General features: G+C 41.4%; 1 protein-coding gene and 1 pseudogene across 1 annotated transcript; one reads left to right on the top strand and one right to left on the bottom strand.

Moving 5' to 3' along the window:
* Positions 1 to 3,889: 3,889 nt before the first annotated feature.
* On the top strand, positions 3,890 to 8,033 carry LOC100053467 (E3 ubiquitin-protein ligase TRIM68-like; annotated as a pseudogene).
* A 5,018-nt stretch (positions 8,034 to 13,051) lies between these two features.
* Positions 13,052 to 14,108, bottom strand: OR52I2 (olfactory receptor family 52 subfamily I member 2). Its single transcript, XM_005612298.4, has one exon. The coding sequence runs from the start codon at positions 14,042 to 14,044 to the stop codon at positions 13,052 to 13,054; it is 993 nt and encodes a 330-aa protein (XP_005612355.1). The 5' UTR covers positions 14,045 to 14,108.
* Between the last annotated feature and the right edge of the window lie 4,298 nt (positions 14,109 to 18,406).

Here is an 18,406-nt window from a genome sequence, read left to right as displayed (position 1 = left end):
ATCAAATCTTTTTTTGAATAAAAACCACTTGATCATCTCAATAGAAAGAAAGCAATGGAGAGAAAGCATTTGACAAGATCCAACAGCCGTTTACGATAAAAACTCTTAACAAAATGGGGATATAAGGAAATTACCTCAACATAATAAGGGGCTATGACAAACCCACAGCCAACATCATACTCAATGGGGAAAAACTGAACACCATCCCTCTGAGAACAGGAACAAGACAAGTATGTCCACTATCACCACTCTTATTCAACAATAGTACTGGAGGTTTTGGTCAGAGAAATTAGGCAAGAGAAGGGAATAAAAGGAATCCAAATAGGGAATTAAGAAGTGAAGCTTAATAAACAGTGAAACTCTCACTGTTTGCAGATGACATGATCTTATATATAGAAAACCCTAAATAATCCATCAGAAACTATTAGAAATAATTAACAACTACAGTAAAGTTGCAGGATACAAAATCAACTTACAAAAATTGCATTTCTATACTCTAATGTTGAACTTACAGAAAGAGAACCCAAGAATATAATTCCATTTACAATCACAACAAAAAGAATAAAACATCTAGGAATAAATTTAACCAAGGAGGTGAAGGACTTATACAATGAAAAGTACAAGCCATTATTAAAGTAATAAATGATGACATAAAGAGATGGAAAGAGATTCCATGTACATGGATTAGAAGACTAAATGTAGTTAAAATGTCCATACTACCCAAAGCAATCTACAGATTCAATGCAATCCCAATCAGAATCCCAATGACATTCTTCACAGAAATAGAACAAAGAATCCTAAAATTCATATGTGGCAACCAAAGGCCCTGAATTGCTAAAGCAACACTGAGAAAAAAGAACAAAGCTGGAGGCATCACAGTCCCTGAATTCAAAATGTACTATAAAGCCATAGTAATCAAAACTGCATGATACTGGTACAAAAATAGGCACACAGATCACCGGAACAGAACTGAAAGGCCAGAAATAAAACCACACATCTACAGACAGTTAATCTTTGACAGAGGTGCCAAGAACATACAATGGAGAAAAGATACACTCTTCAGCAAATGATGTTGGAAAATCTGGACAACCACTTGCAAAAGAATGAAAGTAGACCATTATCTCATGCCATACAAAAATATAAACTCAAAATGGATCAAAGACTTGAAGATAAGTGCTGAAACCACAAAACTCCTGGGAGACAATATAGGTAGTACACTTTTTGACACTGAACGTAAAAAGATCTTTTCAAATACCATGTCTTCTCAGACAAGGGAAACAAAACAAAAAATAAACAAGTGGGACTTCATGAGACTAAAGAGCTTCTGCAAGGCAAAAGAAACCAGGATCAAAATGAAAAGACAACACACCAATTGGGATAAAATATTTGCAAATTCTATATCCGACAAGGGATTAATCTCCATAATATATAAGGTACTCACACAACTTAACAGCAAAAAAACAAACAGCATGATCAAAAAATGGACAGAGGATATGAGCAGGCATTCTTCCAAAGATATATAGATGGCCAATAAGCACATGAAAAGATGTTCAACATCACTAATCATCAGGGCAATGCAAACCAAAACTACACTAAGATATCACTTTACACCTGTTAAAATGGCTATAATCACTAAGACTGAAAATAACAATTGTTGGAAAACGTGTGGAGAAAAGGGAACCCTCATACATTACTGGTGGGAATGCAAACTGGTGCAGCTACTATGGAAAACAGTATGCAGATTTCTCGAAAAACTAAAAATTTACATTCCACAACTAGAATGACGTGCAGCTAACATATACAACTGTGTATGGGGTGGGGGGGTTTGGGGAGATAAAAAGGAAAAAAAAAAAAGATTGGCAACAGTTGTTAGCCCAGGTGCCAATCCTAAGAAATTAAAAAAAAAAAAAAACCTAAAAATTGAAATACCATGTGACCCAGCTATCCCACTAGTGGGTGTCTACCCAAACAACTTGAAATCAACAATCCAAAGTGACATATGTACCCCTGTGTTCATTTCAGCACTATTCAGAATAGCCAGGACATGGAAACAATCCAAGTGCCCATCGATCAATGATTAGATAAAGAAGATGTGGTGTACATTTACAATGGGATGCTACTCAGCCATAAAAAAAGACAAAATCATCCCATTTGCAACAACACGGATGGACCTGGAGGGTATTATGCTAAGCAAAATAAGCCAGACTGGGAAAGACAAACACCATGTGATTTCACTCATATGTGGAACATAAACAAACACATGGATGAAGAAAACAGTTCAGTAGTCACCAGAGTGTGGGGGGTGGGCAGAGGGGGTGAAGGGGAGCACTTATATGGTGATGGACAAGTAATAGTGTACAACTGAAATTTAACAATGATGTAAACTATTATGAACTCAAGAAGAAAAATTTTAAAAAACTTTAAACTTTCAAACCTGTGGGTCCTGTTGCATATAGGATAATTCAGAGAACAGGACAGGATGTACACCTAAACAAGGACATGAAATGTGGATAGGGAAAGTAAGCAACCAAATGCATAAGGCAGTAGGGTTCCTACTTAAATAGCCCCAGCATGAGACAAGGCAGCTAAACTGTGACCAAAGATGGACCACTTTCCCCGGGATTCAAACTGGCTCCTGCTGACGTAGTAAGAGCTGTGGTGGTTCCTCACAAATCTGTAAAAGAGCAAGAGAATGACAGTTACTACTTAGAGTTGTGAATCAAACTGAATTAATCTGTGTAAAATGCTCAGAAGAGTGCCTGGCACATAGTGTAGGTTCTTAAGGAGTGCTTTCTATCATTATTAATGTATACTATGCTCTCAATTACCTAAAAAATTATAAAAACATATTGAGTTTTAGAACTATTTTCTGTCTAGCTGACTTATTCATTCAACCAATATTTATTCTTCAATAACTGCATAGCAGGTGCTGTTGAAGTGCTCAGGACACAATAGTGACTAAAACCAACATGGCTCTTCCCTTTACAGACTCTAACTGGTAACACAAACCTGCAAAATAAACAAATAAATAAATCCAAATGTGCCAAGGGACTGCCATTGACCATTCAAGTTCTGTAGCCATATGTGACCCTGGCAGAAATCTCAGATTTCTTGCTCGAGTAGTGAATTCATCAATATGGGTTTCATTATCATCAGATGACCTTTGTTTTTATCTTCCTAGGGGCATTTGTTCATATCTGCTTCTATCATATCACTAAAGAGAGTGTCTTGGCATCTTAGTGAATGTTAGTGCTGGAGGAGTGGGCAGAGGTTTTACAGGGTCTGGGGAAAGTATTGCTGGTTCCCTTATACCTTACACTTCAGTGTACAATAGAAGAAAACAAATTGAGCACATAAGCAATGGGCTTCTGGCATATTACCTTTTCTGTACCTTCAAGTATATAAATATACATATAAACATGGCAGAGAGTGAGGCTAGGGGTATTTCTGGCCTTTTTTGGATACTGAAACACCACATTTTATGTGACCTCACCAACGTTCAAGAGAAACAATACTGATTTGGAAAGCAGGATTGAGGTGGAGTGGGAATGGTCTGGTGAGTGAAACCAGAGACAATCAGAGATGATAAAGTGAATGAAAATTGAGAACTCTGAACATCCACTCACTTAGGCATCCCCACATGTCCCTTGTGTCATGTGAGTAATATGACTCAGGCAGAACTTCAGTTGAGAAGGCCACTGCTTATTAAACAAGATCAATAAAGGATCAAAAGGAGGAAGTTGTTTTGTTCAGTCGTTAATTGTCCCTTTTTCTGATCCCTCTACTTTTCTGTTACTTTTTTCTCTTCCTTGTTTTTCTTTTCTTCTTCTCAGCCTTCACTACCTCTACCTAGTTTCATTCATGTTTTGAGGAGAGTGTGAGAAGGACCATGGATCCTGCAGCATTGGTGGAAGCCATTGTGGAAGAAGTGGCTTGTCCCATCTGCATGACCTTCCTGATGGAGCCCATGAGCATCGACTGTCACCACGGCAGTCTCTCTGGACTCTGGGAGGTCCCAGGAGAATATGAGATCTGGGGTTACACATGTCTCCTCTGCCAGGCTCCTGTCCAACCAAAGAACCTGCAGCCTAATTAGCAGCTGGCCAATGATGTAGAAAAAGTCTGTCTGCTAGGGCTGCATGCAGGAATGAGGCTGAAGGGGGATGTGTGTGAGCTCTACTTCAACAGCTAAAGATTTTCCGCAAAATGGATGGCCTGATCATGTGTGAGGCCTGCAGCCAGCGCCCCCAGCATGAGGCCCACAGTGTCATGCCCATGGAGGATGTCACCTGGGAGTATAAGTTGGAAGAAGGAGTTTAGCCAGCTCAGTCTCTCATCTGCTCCTCACTTGGCTATCTCTAGATCAAGTACTTGACCAGGGGCCCCAGAGACAAAACGAGAGCTCATTCCTTTAGCTTCTCATACCCCTGGGATCCCACCCAAGGATCTTGTTAAAATTCAGATTTTAATTCAGGAGGTCCAAAGTGAAGCCTGAGATTCTGCACCTCTAACAAGCTCCCGGGTCACGTGGTTGCTGCCAATGCACTTGGGCCATGCTTTGAACAACAAGATTTCAGGAGGCCCTAAGACAACAAGGCAGATAAGAATAACAAGAGGCACAGAGAAGACAGTCCAAGGTAGTTTTCTGAGAGGGTTGGAAATGGACCTTTTCTTAAACTTTACAGAAACTTAGAGTCTGTGGGAATTGAAATGATTCTCAGATCGACAGCTACCTTGGGTGTCATCTGGGCAGGATCTATTCCCTCCATGGCATTCTCATTTCTCCCAGCATTCATCCTGGCCCATCCTCTGAGGGACACTTGTTTTCTCATCACTACCGTTACTAGGAAGCCTCATTATCAACCCAGGCTTCCCAAGGTGGCCTCACGAGGTTTTTATCTCTTTCAGTGGAAACTCCATGAGGCTTTGGAACATCTGAGGAAACAGCAAGAAGAGGCCTGGAAACTGGAAGTTGGTGAGAAGAAATGAACCACCAACTGGAAGGCAAGTGGCCACTTGGAGAAAGGAGTCCCTGTGGTCCCTGTGTTGTCCTGACCCATGGTAGCTTCCTCATCTCTGGGAGGCAGAATGTGGGGTTTGAAGTCAGATAGCCAGGGGTCCTCTTACCAGCTTTCTCTCCCAAGTGTGAGGCCTTAGGCAGGCTATGGAACCGCTCGATTCCATTTGCTTGATTATGGTAGAGGATAAATTCTGGCATGTGTCCTCATATGTGAGCAAGGAAAAGTACAAGCCTCACTAATGCAATAGCTCACACTGGTACCATTTGTTTAATGATTAGTAAAGCATGTTTTTGTTTCTCTTTCCCTAGTTAGTGCATATTTACTAAAAGTTAAGTTATTAAAATATTGGAAAATCACCTCTGAAATAAATTTGAGGCCCATAACTACCAAACTATCAGAATTTTTGATCAATAGAAGATAACACTGAACCAGCCTGAAACAGCATATTGAGTTGGTATAATACCAGTGAGAAGCAAAAGCATCTAACAGCGTAGTTACATTACACTGCCTGAGAGTCTTACGTGTAATGCTTCTGGTCTTTAGAATGAGAACACAACATATTATTCTGAAAACAGAAAATAGTCTAGAACATATAGCACCAAGATATATTTTGGGCCCTACTGGGGTCAATGAGATTAGGAATAGGGACCCAGAAGCATGTACTATAGCTTTGGGGACAGAAAGGTAGGGAAAATAATATCCTTTATCTTAGCCTCTACAGTGTCAGGCACGCAGTTGGTAACAGAACATTCCAGAGCATGTGTGTATGCATTTGACAGTGTCCTCCATGCTGAGTGGCCGTTACATGAAGAATATCAGTGCTGATTTTCAATCTTGGCTCTTCAGATACAGGTGGAAACCTGAAAGCAGACTATCATGTGGGAGTTTGAGAATTATCTAGATTACCACAGGAACAACAGCCACCGGGGCGGCGGCTTGAGGTAGAGGAAGCAGCAGCTCTGGCCAGCTTAGCATGGGAGGAGGGGGAGACCAAGCAAAACTGGAGATGAATCACAATGAGCTCCTCTAGCAGAGCTGGGTCCTGTGGAAGATGATTGCAGAGCTGGAAGAGAGGTCTCAGAGGCCTGTCCGCTGGATGCTGCAGGTGAATAGCAGGTTGTCCTGGGAAGCTTGAGTGACAGCTGAAGACAACCTGAGATTCCAGGAGGGAGAATTCCCTAGTCTTCAGTGGGGCCTGTGAGCCAGACACGGATCCCATACACCGCCCACTAATGCCTGCTGTTCTATCCCTGGGTCTGTTGATTGACGGGAAACTCCTACTCCCTGGCATGAGAGTCTGGAGATGAAGCCTGAAATCGGCCAATCCAGCCAGAGCTTGGCCCGCCTTTCTCCACTTCTAAGTCTTCTCCCCCTACATCCGCATGCCTTCCCTCCAGCCCTGCTGTCTGCCTCCCTTTCCCTTAGAGGAACCCACTCCTAAAGTTCAGTGTCTCTCTGGTCCCTCCAAGGAGCATCACTTACTGGTGCGCTGCTTTTGTTTCTCTTTCTAGAGTATTGAAGAAGTCTTAAACAGGTATGTTCCTATCCGTGGTGCTCCTAGGCAGCCCTATAAGTGATAGTGGGTCCTGGCAAGAGCCAGAAGTGGGGAAGGAACAGACCCAGTACCTACGGTAAAGTGGGTGCTGAACCATAATCTTCTCCCACTTTCGCTATATTGGCTAAAGAACTTTGTTCATCCTCCTTTTTTCTTCTTTGTACTTGATCAAATTAATTTCAAGTATTAGTAATAAGAATTTCAGATAAATTATAAAATGCACAGTTTCAAGTAAATCTCCCTAGGAGGGAAAAAGACTGCAGATGTCTCCACTATGCTCTGAGCTCTGAGTATCAGCCTTTCCACTCTGTGGCACGCTTCTTCCTCTCCTGATGTCAAGTGTACATCTGACCCTTCTCATATCACAGGAATGCAAATGCCCTCTTCTCTGTGCCACAAACTGTTTGGCTTCAGTCAAATAATCACCACATCTCTGCTGTGCCTGTTGTTGCTGTAGAGGGGCACCCCACCAACTAGGTCCCTGGTCAAACCCCTCTTCCTGTACTAAGGGAAGGACTCTATGGCAGAGCCAGGATTTTTGGTCTCCAGGCTTACCCCTCCTCTACCAGGAGCAAGACTTGGAGCCTGCAGTGGCCAGAACCAGTGTCCATGGAATTGAAGACAGATTGCCATGTGCTGGGGCTAAGAGAGGTCCTGAAGACGTATGCAGGTAATAAATGCTATGGGAGATTGTGATGGGCAGTGGGAGGGACCCTTCTAGAGAAATAAAATACTTCACTGTCCTCTGCCTTCCCCATCTAGCCCCCCCACCCAATCATTGAGAAATCTAGGCTGTATTTATTGGGGAGACCTCACCCACGCCCACTGTGTCAGTGTATGTGTATAGAGTGTACCACTCTATCAGGTCTGGCTCTGTATTGGTGTTACCACCCAAGATCTTTTTCCATAGCTGATGTGCGCCTGGATCCAGACACTGCTTATTCCCACCACATTGTGTCCTGGGACAGAAAATGTGTGCACTATGGAGACACCAAGCAGAAGCTTCCAGACAATCCTGGGAGATTTTACCGCTAAAATATCATCCTGGGCAGCCAGTGCATCTCCTCAGTCCGCCACTACTGGGAGGTGGAGGTGAGAGACACGTCTGAAAGTGTCTAAGAGTATGTAAGGAAAATGTAGACTGGAAGCTGGTGGTCTGTTTATCCCCCCACTATGGATTCTGGGTGATAAGGCTGAGGAAGGAAGTGAGTATCAGGCAGGCACTGATGAAGACCCCCTCCTGTCGTTGTGTGTCCCTCCTTACAGTGGGGCAGTCTTCCTGGATTATGAGGCCCATGATATCTCTTTCTACAATGACTGACAACAGCTGCCATAGTTTAACTTTCCTCCAATATTCCTTCCCTTGGTGCCTCCTGCCCTATTTTAGTCCTTGCTACAGCATTTGTGCCAACAACACTGCTACTCTAGCTATCTGCTCCCTGAACGGGGAGGACTAAGAGAGCCTCCATCCTAGCCAGAGTCCTTGGAATTTCACCTGGACTGCAGGGGTCTTGGAGGGCCCTGCCACTGACAAGGGTTCCGTTGAACTGAGCTGAGTCTGGAATCCAGGGATTCCACTGCCTGACTCAGTGCTCTGTTGCTCCTGGACCAAAATGTCTCTAAATCATTCAGGAGAAAAAGCAGAGGCTCCATCAAATGAGCAATGCACTCCTATGAGGGAAGTGTGGCTGATGGTGAAGGTCAGGTACTTCTCAGGATCAGGACTCTGTACTTTCTGTAGCTCATGCCCCTCTTCCCCACCCTTCTTGGTGCCATAATTAAGTTAGTAAGGACGACGAAGTAGATCCAACGGGCAGGACAGCCTTTGGATAGGGTTGACCAATAAACCAAAGAATACTGTCCATGTCCAGAGCCGTTTGCTGTGCTGATACCAGTGGGATGATGCTTCATCTGAGTTTTGCTACTTCTGAGCTACCCATAATTGACCCCAGCTCTCTGATATGCTAACTAGAGAAATAAATGCATTGCAGCATTGCCAAGACCACCCCGGGGGCCGTGGTTTCTGAGCACGAGCTAGGTGAATCACTTTATCCCACACTCTAAGGAGACCTGAGTTCTGGTCCTGCCTTTTTCTCTAACTGTCAGGATCAGAAATCTTGTGAGCCTTGTTTCTATTTTCCCTTTATGGATGAAGAAACTGAAATGTCCTTAATGCAGCAAGTTATTTCTCACAAAGCTTCTGAAAGAAGATTATAAAATATTTCACACACTCAAATGAAACAAGATTGACACACTCGCTTCTCAGGTCACATGTCTGCATGTCATTCATTACATTCAGGTCTGAAACACCCCACATGTTTGAAAGATTTTCAAGGGTCCTCAGTGGAAAAGTGAGTACAGTAGCTGCATACTCTCCTACCTCACAGGATTGTTGTGAAGATCTCAGATCCATCCTGTACTTTTGTCCTTTCTTAGGGACGGAGGAAGGTCACCCATGGATTTTGCCTGTGTCACCTTCCTATCTCAACTTCTGACAGTCAGCATTTGAAAGCAGGAACTTTGTTTCTTGGGGCCTTTCTGACAGTCTAGACCCCTTTAGACAGAAAGGTGCCCATTCCAGTGAAAACTTCAGGCCACAGTGATATATTGTGCATCTGTTATATGTGTTTGTCTTTGGATTAGAATTTTTGACAGTGACATTAGGGCACAGAATGGAAATAATAGAGAAAAATGTAAAACAAATGCATTGTTGGGAAGGCTCACTCACAAGCTAGTTGGGCCAGAGTTCATATTGTTTTATGTGATGAAGGGAATCTTCATGGTTCTGGTAACTACATAATATTCTGCCTTTCTCTTCTCTACTTTTATGACAGAAGGAAGAAAGCAGCAGGAAAGTGTGGGGAGAGAGAACTGGACTAGGTACAGAAAGCCAGTTGTGGAGCCATATGTACAATGAAAGGGAATTAAAACTATATATCTGGGCTTTTGACCTTAAAGTAGTTGTTGCACGTGGCAAAAATAATTCATTACAGCTCTTAATAGTGTTATGTGGCACTTATTGTGGCTAGAAACAAACTTCAAGGGAAGCACATGAGAACTAACGGCTTTGCCTATTGCAAGGGCTACAACATACACCTTACATATTGTCACTCTGATGATGTGTAACACAACCTCTGAGGTAGTCTATACTTGAAGGTAGTGGCTGTTGTGGGTTAGGATTGAGCAGCAAAGTAGATACTAGGTTAGATATAGGTAGAAGCAAAGTAATTTCTGCAATAAAGAATAGCAAACATTCTCATTCTACTTTTATTGTATTGGCTATTCATATATGAAGGAGGTAAAACTGGCCAAAATGGAGAAATAAACTCATTCTGCCCACCATGTTTCCAAATTGTTCCTTGACTATTAGAAGTAGAGGGAAGAAGTTTCCATCATCTTCTTGGAGTGGAATGAACTGGTAAGTCACAGACCTGGTCTTGCAAAGGGTTGAGCTGACCAACATTAGAGGGACCTTGTGTCTTTATGAGAGGCCTCCCTGGGGAATTTTTTATAGATTTGAGAAATGGATCTTGAGGAACTGCTTCCAGTTATGTCCCTGGACACTTAGCAGAAGAGGCTAAAGGTCAAATCAATGTTATTCTTTTACTACGGTTTTATTAGGACCAATCTTGGAAGTTTCCTAGAAAAGGAATATTATTAGTGATAAATTCATTCAAATCTAGAATGCATTAAGGAGTGGAATGGCTTCATTTGTAATGTGTTATTGTGGGGTTTCTTTGATTTTTATAAGCTGATGATTCCTTATTAAAAGAATTACAAGTTTAAACACATTGTTTATTTCACACTGTCTGATTGTTGAGACTAAAGAAGAAGACCAAAGTTCTTAAGTATATGTAAACCCTTTTCTCTAGGGTAGTTGCTGACACTCCCTTCTAAGAACCCCATGAAGACAAGGACCTTATTTTTCTGGTTCATCATTGTAGCCCCAGTCTAGCACTCTGCATGTGTGTGTGTTGATAAATATCTAAATGAGGACATTTTCATTCATATGCTTTGAATCAAAACAAAAGTAAGCTCTTCTTGCCTCATAGGTGCATGAAAGACTAGATGGTACTAAACCATATCCCTGTTCAGCAACTAATTTGATGGATAATTTCAAAAGTCCTCCAGAAGAGGAAGAGGCAGATAGTTGTATGGAGAGTAGAGTGCCTGCACCACCGCCTGTAATGCCTGGGGTTGCATTTCTGAATTGAAGTGATCATTAATTATAGGGCAGGGATGAGCTTGGCCCATAGTTGTTTTACTAGCAGAGAAACCAAAGGGTGAAATTCCTGAGCCTTAAAGGGAAAGGCTACTAAAAAGGTGAGATGCTTGGGTCCTGCAAAAAGTAGAGACAGAGGGCACACCCTTGGGTTTGTAACTCCCCACAGGAAATCCAGTCTCCCTTTTTTTCAAGCAGGATTGGTTGTCATCTCTTAAGATCCAAACTCTGAGAGTCCGCTGTGGGTCCCAGGCAGTAGTTAAGTGAGCACACATTGCTTCTTGAGATGGGGCAGGGGTTGGATCTGAATATACTGGGAGAAGCACAGGACTTTCTGTTTGGAGGCAGCCATGGCAGGGAACCAGTCCACTTTGGGAAATATGTAGTTCAATATTTGAGTACCAGCGGTGTGTCCCAGGTAGTTTCATGGAATACTAACATGAATGAAACACAAAACTGGCAAGCAGCTTTGTTCTGATGAAAATGCTGGCAAGAAATGTCTGTTTTGAGTGCAGGCTGGACTATACCTTTGTGGCTTTGCATCAGATTCTTTAATACGTCTAATATTCTTTGATTTAATGGGTACAGCCAATCCTTTGGGAGTTTACGGAGAAAGAATAATAGCACTTTTCAAAATCAAAATCTTATCAAATATGCTTAACCACTTCCTGATCTTGATTTGTTTTTATGTTGGGGGGGCAAGGGGAGGAGAGTTTTTTTTTTTTTACCACTTTGGGACCTCAGGGCATCAGTATCAGAGCTGTAGAGGCTGATTTCTACTCTGCTGGTATTCAGAAATAGAATACAGTCTAGTGAGTAAACAAGTTCAATATTAGCAAAAGTTGCGGGTGCTGAGTTGTTAAGCAGCTGATCTGTTTGGAAAAATTAACACTTAAGTACTTATCGACACAGGACTGCGGTTTCAATAGTGCCTCAAACTACACCTTAAAATGTTGAAAATTAGACATTTATTGTGTGTATTTTTTAAGTACATGCAATATATGAATGTTGTATGGTGTGCTTTCCACTCATTATTTTATTTAATTTTCAATACCCTCTATGATTTAACATTGTTTCCCTCATCAGTAGAAAGGAGATATTAAGACTCAGATACAATAACTTGGTATCAATATTATTAGGAAATTATCTTCTATTAACATTTTCAAATGCACCAGAGTGAAATGTCTATATATCTAATATATATGAAATCTTTTTCTTTTAACATATACTGATTACTCAGTTTAAGACTTTCTGAAAGGGGAAAATAAAAACAAAAACCAATTAAGTATCTGGTGACCTGAAGAAGAGTCATGACATTTCAGCTTCATCATTGATATTGTTCTCCACTGACCTTTTCATCCCAGAGCACACATCCTTTGAGGTGTCCAGAAAGAAAGAACTGTATCAGATTTGAACCTTGTCTTTTGTGTCTTACAAGTCAGTTACACAAACAGGACTCAGAAGCAAAGAGAAAAATATCAAAAACCAAACTCACATTGCACTATCTTCTGTTGCTTAAAATCAAAAATATCATGATTAGTACATTGACTTCAGCTAGCTTGACAATAGGGGATCTATTAAAAGGATATAGAGATATCTTACAGGACTTAATAACAAGGATGCACCCAAAATGAATCCAAATGAATTAGAACCAGTGACTCAGTTTCCTCATTCCATCTTGCTAATCTGCTTCTCTTGCTGTAGAACAGATTTTTCTTTCTAAGTTCATATGTTGGAAAATAGCCACCATCAGTGATCCAAGTTTATATCTCCGCGGATAAACTGGAATACATTTTGCATGGAGAATGACTCTGGTTCAGGTGAGAGCACATGACCCAAGTTGAGTGTATTCATCAACAGGCCAGATGGCAGGGTTTTATTTTAAATTTTACTTCCCTGTAATCACATAAGGAGATGAACTGCCAGGTGTTAGGGGACCAAACAATTGGTATCTACTGCTCAGGAACTTGTAGGATATTAAGTTGGAAATATGGAGCAGAAGTTAAAGAAATAATAACCCTACGTCTGTATCCCCTGCCCAAACTTATTTATGATTTACATGCTAGTTGATTGAAACTGTTAAACCTACTGTCAGAAAATTAATCATTTCATTCACATTCTTCGAAGAAATTAAAAACTTATGCAAAGATACACTTTACAGCTTCATCTTAGAACTTCTATGGTGCCAGGTAAAGCAAACCAGCTTCACAGATCTCTAAGGCATCCCTGAAGTTAGCTGGGATGCTCAAGGCCTCAATAGACTTTGTGCCATGAACCCATGTTGGAGTGGTCAAAGAGGCAGTACAGCAGCATGCTCCATGTACGCTCTCGTATTTGTTTGATCCTCAGGCCGTAGATGATGGGGTTTAAAGTGGGTGGGATGACCAGGTATAAGTCAGCTAACAGCACTTGGGTGTGCAAAGGCACTATGTCCTTCCCAAGCCAGGCCACATAGATGGATGCCATCCCGGGTAAATAGTACAGAGCCATAACCCCCACATGGGAGCCACATGTGCTTAAAGCTTTCAACTGAGCATTCTTTGAGGATAGACCAAATACTGCCCGGAGAATCAGATTATAAGAGACAGCAATGAAGACCACATCAGAGCCCACAATAATCGAGGAACCAATCAGACTGTAGAGAAAACTGGGCATAGGGTCAGCACATGCCAACTTGGCCACAGCTATGTGCTCACAGTAGGAATGGAGAACCACTGTGGAGCCACAGAAAGGTAGATGACTCACCATCCAACTCAATGGAGTCATGAGTATGACAGCTCTGGTGATGATGGCCACACTCATTCCCAGCATCACTTGAGGCGTGAGAATTCTCTTGTAGCGTAGGGGCTTACAGATGGCTACATAGCGGTCAAAAGCCATGGCCAGCAGCAGCCCTGTCTCCACAGCTGTGGCTACGTGGACAAAGTACATCTGAGTGAAACAAGCACTAAAGCTGATGGAGTTGTCTCCTGAGGAGAAGATGGTCATCATCTTGGGCACTACAGAAGAGGCCATAACAATGTCTACAGCAGCAAGAACACAGAGGAGGTGGTACATGGGTTCTTGTAGTGTGAAATCCATGCAGATTACAGTCACTACGATGGTGTTTCCTAACAGGGCTATGGTATACATGACACTCAGTGAGATAGCCAGCCAAAGATGTGAAGACTGCAAACCTGGGATGCCCACAAGGAAGAAGGTGGCAGGGTTTTTCATTGTGTGGTTATAGGGTGGCCCCAGCATCATAGATGAGGCTACTTTCCTGTTAATGCACAAAATGATGTAAGAAAAGGATGCAATCCTGTAAGACTTGTTCCCAGTTGTGGTGTTGGGAGAGCCTGGTGGTATTCTTAGCTCAGTGGACCACAAAATCAGAAAACTGACATTTGACGAAGTTCTCCTGCTCCACGTTCTTTTCTCCTCAGTATTCTTTGCCCTACAAATTTCTAATTGTCATTCAAAGATCAGCCTACTGGTTGCCTCCTTTGAGAAGTCCTCTGCTCTATCTCCTCCCTCATCCCATCCAAAGCTAAATTAAGTAACTTCTGAGCTTTCATAGAATCTCCCATACTGACCTCTGAGGGACCTAAATGGTCAATTCTGATACCCTAGCTATTACTTTATCGTTTTCAGTCATGTGTGTCTTGTTCATGACCTTACACCTTCTATCAAGTATTTGACCCATAAGAGTGGTGCACGAGTCCATTAAAAGAAGATATGTGTACTCATTATAGCAGTTGAATGAATGAATGATAAATCAGAGGAAAGACTTTTCTTTTATTGTTGTATGTTCAGTTCCTAATGTTTAAAAAGTGTTGAATGAAACAATGAACTTCCTGAGATTGAACATGTCATATTTTGTATCCTCAGTATAGTGCCTAGGAAAAGATAAATGAAGCATCCTTCTGATTGAAGACAGATTAATGGATACAGGAAAATAAGGTCATTAGAGAACAAAATTATAATTTTCCAAATGGATACTAAACTCTCTGGAAATATTTATAATCCCTACAATCCCTACTTTCTATTAGTTTCAACCAGATTTCCTGTTGAGCTAGATTCAATGAACACATTAAATAGCTACAAGTAAAACTTTAGGGCTCCTTTATAGATGAACCCCTCATAGGTTTTTATGGTTCTTCAATATGGATAACTTTTCATGATAAAATACCAAGACATTCCAAAGAACAATGAAGCTTTATCTTTTAAAAGGAAAGCACTCTTTAATGAGCATAGTATGTATCAGTAGTATGTTGAAAAATGTAGTATTCACAATCTAAGTGTATTTAACCATTTAAAAAATAGGACAAACATCCTTTCCATATGAATTGATCTAATTAATACGAGGTTAAATATTTTGTCCAAGATTACATAACGAGTATGTGGTAAATTTAAGATTCAAGTCCAGGCCTTTCGAACTCCTATTGACACCTGTGACTCCCAGAGTGTCCATCCAGCTCAAGACTAATGATCAAGGAAACAACTATGAGCAATGGCACATAAAATGTTAGGAGTCGGGGCCGCCGGGCGGCGCAGCAGTTAAGTGCGCATGTTCCGCTTTGGTGGCACAGGGTTCGTCGGTTGGGATCCCGGGTGCAGACATGGCACCGTGTGGCAAGTCATACTGTGGTAGGTGTCCCACATATAAAGTAGAGGAAGATGGGCATGGATGTTAGTTCAGGGCCAGTCTTCCTCAGCAAAAAGAGGAGGCTTGGCAGCAGTTGTTAGATCAGGACTGATCTTCCTCAAAAAAAAAAAAAAAAAAAAGTTAGGAGTCTCACTCAGCCAGTTTTGATGGAACAGATGTGCACTACTCTGCACAGCCAGGAGCTTGTTCATTTCTGTTTATTGCTGCATTCAGTCTCCATCTGCCTCAATCAGGAGTTACCATGTCATATAACATGTGATACTCTGGCTGGATAAACCTGAAGATAAGGGGTCAGTGTTGACTACCATTCCATTCCTGTGTGATATCCCTTAAGCTACTTTCCAGCTTCAGATGGATTGTTTCCATGACTTCACATGGGGTTTGGGCATGTGCACGTTCCCACAACCATCTGAGAACATCCTTACAAGGGGCCCTTCTTCCTCTGGTGGTATCACTCAGCCTTGGGAGACTATGGTTGAACTTCAAAGAACCTCTAGTTTCTCTTTCCTTTGACTTCAGCCTAGAAATCCTGCATATTTCGATGCACTCCACTCAAAATGTAGGGTTGGTCCTACATCTTCAAGAGACAGGATAGCAAAGTGGCTGAAAGCATTGGTTCTAGATACATATTCCCAAGACTGAAAACCCTAATCTGTCACTTGCTAGCTGTTTTGCCTTGGTCAAGTTATTTAAACTCTCCAAGTGTTACTTGCTCCTTGTTAAAATGGGGATAATAGTTCTTGATTCATAGAAATGTTTTGAGATCTAAATGAGAAGCTATTTAAAAACACTTAGCATGATATGAGGTACCTAGCTGCTGACTATAATATACCTAATAAAAAAGGAGACAGTTTTTTAATCCTGTAGTTCTAGATTGCTCTAAAAAGCATATTCAAATGGAAAAGTGTCACTTGGAGGCCAAGTTAAAAGAAAAAAAAAAAGGCAGCTTAACCCTGTATTGCCTAAAGCTTTTCCTCCCATCATCTGTCACTGAAGATGTGCCTCCCAGTGACTATAAACAGCAACGTTCTAATCTGACCATGAGGAGGAGCTCACTATCTGTTCGTTACAGGTTAATTCTCAAGGTTATGGTTTTGTTTTGTTTGTTTGAATTTTTTTGTTTGTTTCCTTGCTTTTTGCTTCGTCACTTTTGTGCAAAGTGCTCCCTTAGATTTGCCAAAAACCCATCTCTAATGAGAAAGCTAAAGAATGGTTAACACCTCTGCTGGCATAGAAAAACTCTTGCCAAATTGAAATAGTGAAAGTGCGTATGACAAATATTCTTTATCCAAGCTAAGTTGCTACTTCAATTGTTTCTCCTGTGACTATCAGATCATTTCTGTTCCTAGAGACGTGGAATTTGGCTTGGTGTCTGATCTGGGCTCACGGTCCCAAGTGTGAATCAGACTATATTAAGTACGATTGATCTTCTCCTTCCTCAAACTCTTATTACCCTAATATTGCATCTCACAAGGCTTCAGCCTAGTGGATCACCACACCAATTATGTGGCTTGTGTTGACTTTACAGTAGCCTTATAGAGCCCAAGAACTAACTCCCAATTGTCCAGGCAATCTGAAATGAAGGGTGCTTAATTACCAAGCCTCAAGACTAGCCTGCCCTCAACTATCATTTCCTGTCCCTCCCTTCAATAAGGGGCTTCCAGACTAAGAAGTTCCCATATCCCTACCCTTGGACACTCGTTCTACTTAACCATTTTTAATTTCTCATCAGGGGCCTTGTCCCTTTCTAAATAATTGGGTATATCAGAATGATGGAATACTGGACTCAGGATCCCATTAGCTGCCGTAACATTTTCTCTGTTAACCAAGCACTAGACAAACATTCACCTGGTTCTCAATCCAAACCATGTGACATACATTTGCCACTTCCATTTTTCCCCTGGAGAGGCAAGCATTGATTGACTCCACACCCAGGTACCAACAGCAGACTTGGTGAGAGTCCTCAGAAGTTTTCTAAAAAGCCGAATTTCTGGAATGTGATTACAAATTGTGATCTCTATTGAAACAGAAAAGCCACTATTGAAAGAAACAAAAAGACCCTCAATGAAAGAAACACCTTATAATGGAACAGACTGAGTAAAGTAGTGAGCTCTGCTTCATAGTCAGATTAAAAGAACGTCGCAGTGTATAGTGACTGGGTGAGACATCTTCAATGATAAATCATGAGAAGACCAGGGCAAGCTTTTTAAAGTAGAATGGTAGTGAAGTGTGGAAAAAATAATGCAGGATATCATTAACACTGCTGTGTGTCTTCTGGATGCTACAAACTCAGAGTTGAGGATCACTGCTTAAAGAGCTGAAGAAGAGCCTGAGGGTCCAGAATCTCTCCTCTCTCAACTCTCCTCTGATCCAGGGTCTTCCTCCGCTGCTCTGTATAAACCCATCTTTCTTCTGAGGGCCATTTCAGCTGGTGAGCTGACCATCTTTCCTCTCTCTAGCCCTGGCAAATTATAATTAGTAATACCTTTCATTCCCTTGAAGCTTTTATTTTCCCCATTTCTTCTTCTTGATTAACAATGCTAAAGGTTAACATATTTTATTAGTCTTTTCAAATGACAGGATGTTTGATTTCGTTGGTTGTCTTTTTTTCTTCACTCTTCAATCTACTGCTACTGATAATTTTATTGCTAAGATCAACAATGATCTCCATCAATGAACTGTTGCCAAGCCAGGGATCTCTTTTCATTCTTTATTTTACTTGACCTATCCAAAAAATTTAACATTACTGCCTGCTCCCTCAGTTTTTGCTTAACTTTTGGATCAAAGTATAACATACACACCTTAAAAATTCACAAATTGCAACTGTACAGCTAGATAAATTTTATAAAGTGAACGTGTGCACACACCAACATAGCTCTACCCAGATCAAGATAGAGACTTAATTGCTTCATGGCTGTTGAGATGTTCTTCAGAAAGCTCTGACCAAGCTCTCCTAGGAC

Source organism: Equus caballus, chromosome 7, assembly GCF_041296265.1.
Source record: "Equus caballus isolate H_3958 breed thoroughbred chromosome 7, TB-T2T, whole genome shotgun sequence".
In the NCBI taxonomy this organism is placed as follows: domain Eukaryota; kingdom Metazoa; phylum Chordata; class Mammalia; order Perissodactyla; family Equidae; genus Equus; species Equus caballus.
The sequence above is the reverse complement of the archived record's forward strand: the minus strand, read 5'-3'. Positions and strand labels throughout refer to the sequence as shown.